This window comes from Salmo trutta, chromosome 1, assembly GCF_901001165.1.
Source record: "Salmo trutta chromosome 1, fSalTru1.1, whole genome shotgun sequence".
In the NCBI taxonomy this organism is placed as follows: Eukaryota; Metazoa; Chordata; class Actinopteri; order Salmoniformes; family Salmonidae; genus Salmo; species Salmo trutta.
In genome coordinates, this window is record NC_042957.1 from 37,290,582 (window position 1) to 37,296,581 (window position 6,000).

General features: G+C 42.7%; 1 protein-coding gene across 7 annotated transcripts in view; it reads left to right on the plus strand.

Moving 5' to 3' along the window:
• LOC115195396 (MAP/microtubule affinity-regulating kinase 3) overlaps positions 1-3,995 on the plus strand; it is a 110,987-nt gene extending 106,992 nt beyond the window's left edge. For all 7 annotated transcript variants that reach the window (XM_029755218.1, XM_029755250.1, XM_029755226.1 and 4 more), the window contains one exon: positions 1,792-3,995. In XM_029755218.1, coding sequence (XP_029611078.1) covers positions 1,792-2,167 — 376 coding nt within the window. In that variant the 3' untranslated portion in view covers positions 2,168-3,995. The remainder of the gene's footprint in view (positions 1-1,791) is intronic.
• Positions 3,996-6,000: the final 2,005 nt, after the last annotated feature.

Below are 6,000 nucleotides of genomic sequence, written 5' to 3' on the forward strand. Positions count from 1 at the left end.
ATGATCCGATAAATGGTTGATTTAGGTGCAATCTTACTGGCAGCAATATCCTTGCCTGTGAAGCCATTTTTGTGCAAAGCAATGATGACGGCACGTGTTTCCTTGCAGGTAACCATGATTGACAGAGGAAGAACAATGATTCCAAACACCACCCTCCTTTTGAAGCTTCCAGTCTGTTATTCGAACTCAATCAGCATGACAGAGTGATCTCCAGCCTTGTCCTCGTCAACACTCACACCTGTGTTAATGAGAGAATCACTGACATGATGTCAGCTGGTCTTCTTGTGGCAGGGCTGAAATGCAGTGGAAATGTTTTTTTGGGATTCAGTTCATTTGCATGGCAAAGAGGGACTTAGCAATTAATTGCAATTCATCTGATCACTCTTCATAACATTCTGGAGTATATGCAAATTGCCATCATACAAACGGAGGCAGCAGACTTTGTGAAAATTAATATTTGTGTCATTCTCAAAACTTTTGGCCACGACTGTATGCTATGTAGCTGTTAGTGACAATGTTAATGATAAATGCAAACCTGGAAAAACAAAACGGAGAAAACAGAATTTGGGAAAAACTATGGAATCAGGGCCAAAACATAAGGATTTTATAGGGCCCTACTGAACCTAGTTCACTCTTATCTATTTTGCTATGCACAGTGCTGAACATGTACACTGGATCTCTGTATGTGTAGAGATACTGCTGTCTCCAATAGGACCATTATAAGAGTGGCTAGGAGTCCAACAGAGGACAGCCCTGACTGTCCCTCAATTTTGAATTCCTGTTTTTTACTGACATCTATTGGTGAAACTCATTAATGCAAACCAGTGTAATGGGAGCAGACTAATTTGAGTCAATGGCATTACCTTGCCTTTCTGGTTGAACATAATGCTCTATTTCATGTGTTGGAATTATTTTGATTAGTGGCAAATTATTTTCTGCCTTGCCTGCATGCAGAAGTGAGGTTTGCATTTTCTTGTGCATGTCACTAGATGTATTGTGAAATTACATTGTTGCCTTTGTGTCCCCCCACTGCATGACACAAGAGTGCCCCTGCATGGACGTGGGGTGTAAATGCACCAATGACGTTAAAATGAATCTGTCAACAGTGTCTGCTTGTATACACTGAGTGTACAAACATGTCAGACAGACCATGTGAAATCTATGATCCCTTATTAAATCCACATCAATCAGCATAGATGAAGGGGAAGAAGGATTCTTAAGCCTTGAGACAATTGAGACATGGATTGTGTATGTGTGCCAATGAGAGTGAATGGGCAAGACAAAAGATTTAAGTCCCTTTGAACGACGTATGGTAGTAGGTGCCAGGCGCACCGGTTTGTGTCTGAAACACTGCTGTGTTTTTCCACACTGAATGGTCCACCACCAAAAGGACATCCAGCCAACTTGACACCTCTGTGGAAAGCATTGGAGTCAACATGGGCCAGCATTCCTGTGTAATGCTTTTGACACCTTGTAGAGTCCATGCCCCGACGAATTGAGGTGGTTCTGAGGGCAAAGGGGGGAGTGCAACTCAATGTTAGGAAGGTGTTCTTAATGTTTTGTACACTCAGTGCCATGTGTCTATATGGTGTTGTAGCCATTAAGATATTCATGAGCAGGCTAAATTAAATGTGTGAACAGGTGATCCACTACACACCTTTGATTATGTTACATATTTAGACACATTGGCATTCAAAACTCACTTAGGCAGATGCATAGATTCTCACACACACACCCACCCCTCCATCTCCACATTGCCACCGCTCTAACTAACTCCTCTCCCCCCGGCAGCCGCAACATGTCAGGTGATCAGGAGGACCAGCAGCAGCCTCAGCCCCCCCACGGCCAACACCCCAAGGACACCAAGCCACGCTCCCTCCGCTTCACCTGGAGCATGAAGACCACATCATCCATGGAGCCCAACGACATGATGCGCGAGATCCGCAAGGTGCTGGACGCCAACAACTGCGACTACGAGCAGCGCGAGCGCTTCCTGCTGCTATGTGTGCACGGCGACGGCCACGCCGAGAGCCTGGTTCAGTGGGAGATGGAAGTGTGCAAGCTGCCGCGACTCTCACTCAACGGTGTGCGCTTCAAGCGGATCTCGGGCACATCCATCGCCTTTAAGAACATTGCGTCCAAAATCGCCAACGAGCTCAAGTTGTAGGGCCTCCTAAAGATATGAGGAGGGGGAGTGTTGAGCGAGCAGGGAAAATATTGCGATTTGAAATAGACTAAAGCAGGGATATTCAACTCTTACCCTATGAGGTCCAGAGCCTGCTGGTTTTCTGTTCTACCTGATGATAAATAATTGCACCCACCTTGTGTCCCAGGTCTAAATCAGTCCCTGATTAGAGGGGAACAATGAAAACATGCAGTGGAACTGGCTTTGCGGTCCAAAGTTGTATTTGACGGGACTAAAGTAGGTTGCATAACGTGGGGAAAGAAAGCGCTTCAAAATGGACTCTGAACAGTCGTTATAAAAAACTTAAGTAGCAAATTCACAACGGTTTTCCTCCAAGACACTTACAAAGTATGTATTGAAAACTATGTATAGCTTTTGGCAATAATTTCCTGCGTCTTTGGAGCATTATTATTGTTGATGATGTGAAAGGTGGTCTTGAGCTGTCGGGACGTTGGTCTGACATTGACATTTAGTTGTCTTGTTTTTTTGCTGAATGCATTATTGCCAATGTGGCGCTGGAACAGGGTTCTCCAACCCTGCTCCCAGAGAGCTATCATCCTGTAGGTTTTTGCTACAACCCTAATAATTAGCTGGTTGATAAGCTACATCAGGTTAGTTACAACTGTGGTTGGATTGGAAACCTACTGGAAGGTAGCTCTCCAGGAACAGGGTTGGAGAGCCTTTGTCTGGAAGATGCCTCCCTATTGGGAGTTTAAACTCTCATACAAGGGAGGGAGTGGAGGAAGAACATTAAAAATTGACCCCTTCCCCCTCTTACAGAGTACCCAGAATTCCTCTTGTCAAGAGAATATGGCTGCCAGATATGAGTGGTTGGATAGCCTAGCTAATTGCACAACTAGTTACGGTATTATTGTTATCATTGTCAAATACTGTTGATTTCGGCAGTCGTTTGCGCCCTCTACGCTTACTTAGCCAGCTTCTACACACTTGCACGCACGCACACACACACACACACACACACACACACACACACACACACACACACACACACACACACACACACACACACACACACGCACACGCACACACGCACACACACACTTTCATTCTATGATTTGAACCGGTTGTTCATTAGTGTTAATGATGTGATAACAGCATAAATGCAATGTATGGACCCAGCTAAGCCTCTGCTGTACGGGGTCACTCACCCCAGAAAGCAGGGCCTGGAGGATGACGCACTTCTGCAGACCCCCCGATTTAAAATGGGGGATTGTTGCAAGGTATCATGGGACTGAGTCACTCGCTACAAAAAAGAGACTTCAGGGAAGCTTTTCCTTCCTGGCATATCTGAATATTTAGTTTTTTTTCCTTTGTTACCATAATTGTTTCGACGGTTCTCTTCTCAGATATTACTGAAATGCTCCGTTCTATCTGGTCCCACCCACCTGGGCCGGTTCAGATGCGGTCGGGCATTCCTGGAACAGATCGAAGATCAACCATGGCCATATTCAGGCCTTCAGTATTCACTTCCAACCTCCTAAAAACGCTGGCACTGTTTTTTGGGGGGGGTGGGGGAGAATGTAAATAATATACCTTAGTTTTGCAACAACTGCATATTGATATACTTCCTCGTTTTTTTATTGAGCCCGGAGCTGTGGAATTAGTGTTAACTCATTCATCACTGGGTAAGTTTAACACGTGTCTCTATTAAAATACCTGCAATGACTAGCCTCTGTGTCTGACTGAATCCATGGCAACTTCAAGGGTTGTGGGTTCGATTCCCGCATGGGACACCTAACGAATGTGTTGACTTCAGAAGTCGCTTTAGAAATAAAGTGACCATATTCTCTCTTGCAAAAGTTATTTTGTCAATAAAACGAACCTGTATCAATAAAGGTTTAGATGAAAATGCAATATTAAGTGACTATAGTTTTGAAAAAAGGATGCGGGTAATGTAAGATCTTTATATTTTTCCGTGTTATCTATTGCAGTAATGAAGGTTGTAGAAAGTGCCTTCATTGTTACATTACTCAGCCGTCAATGACACTGAAAAGGCATTAAAGGGGCCATCTGCGGTTTAATCAATAGCAAAGCAGAAACCCTGCCACTGTTTTAGTAAAAAGCTAAGGGATGGAGCTGGAGACCAACTCAAATTCATAGATCGAGACAATGGATGCAAGGACTGATGAGGGTGCAAATTACAGGGGAGCCAGGGGAGGCTCAGCTTCCATGAATGAGATATTAGCTCCCCTAAATGTGGCCAGAAGTGGACCATTTATTTAACTTTATTATTTTCTATCAATATTTGTTTTCTTTCCTGGATCAGCTGATGATGGTCGCCAATATCACTAGACAACTAGCCTACGGCTAGACACCAATGCGAATCCAAACCATCCCAACATTAATGATAGTTGATTCTTTCAGTTAGAAACATTTGATTTTGCAATGGCGTTGGCCTACATTATTTTGGATTTGGGTGCCTATGAGAACTGTTTTCACAGAGATACATAATGAAATGTTACATAGGCATAGTTACAATGCGTTTTCCGGAATCGTACAGGATTCTAATTCAATTGTTAAATGCTTAATAATGACAAATAACACTCATTAATGTAAGGAAAGAAAGGTAGTATTTTATGTCACACAATCTGTGAAGACTACAAGCATTCAACTCATGAATTATGGTGTAAACACATTTGAATTCAACTTGTGTATTATATTAATGTAGGCTACCTCTTCTGCAAGTGCAAAACTGCCTCAGCTTAGAGGGTAATCTACCGGCAGTGATGTAGGCCTAATGGAGGGTAAACTCAACTAAACGCAGTTGACCCTCCCTTTTCAGAAAAATGCATTGAAAGTATATGGAGCGTAAGTTCACGCGACCGGCAATCAGTTTATCCACCTATTTTTTTTTTTACCACTACATCACTAGCTACGGGTAGGCCTATTTGAAGTTTATGGTAATAGGCCTATTACACATTGTAGCCTAGTCAAGTAAATTGACCATGTGTGAGGGTGACCATCCCGGGACAGTTTCAGGCCCATTTTAGGCTACAAAAAAAAGGTAAATTTGTCAGCAAGAATGTCATTGGGCACACTTTGTGTTTGGAAATAGACATCTGTTTAAAATTCTTTAAATGGCACGAGTGTACATGCATTGCACTGTTTGGATTATTTTGGAGTGGACGAACATGCACAGATAGCCCACTTTAAGTGTTTTGTTTGACAATCAGTTGAAACCATCATGACTGGTTGTGTTCATGCCACATTGATTCATTTGTACCATTAAATTACGCAAGCAGGGACTGACCATCCATGATTTTAAAATTATAGTTTTAACCATGCTTAGAGGCTGTACAGTGTGTTTACAATGAAAATGTTTACAAACAGAAAACAAGCATATTTTGGGTTCTGATGGAGTACGACAGTTGAACTAAGCTCATGAGGAATTTAAGTTATATTCTTCAAGAATCAATGGGTACGTATCATGCATTTTAAAGTCCAAAAATGGACGTAGTGTCGCAGATTGGGAATCGAAATAGAATGCCTATTGCTCTGCTTTCAATTACCTGATATCTGGATAAGCATGTCTTGATCTTCAGATGTACTGTAGATCTATGTCACTATTTAGATCACTGTATTCAAGAACAGCTCCATAACTCTGGATTGTAGGTTTCTGGCCCCATCAGTTGTCATTCTTTTAGCAGGGCTGTAGTTGAGTACACTGTGTCCTAAACAACACCCTATCCCCTTTGTAATGCATTTTCTTTTGAACAGGGCCCATTTGGAATAAGAAATAAGGTTCCATTTGGGACGCATCCTGAGTCATCTTTGAGTGAACTGTGCTCACAGCT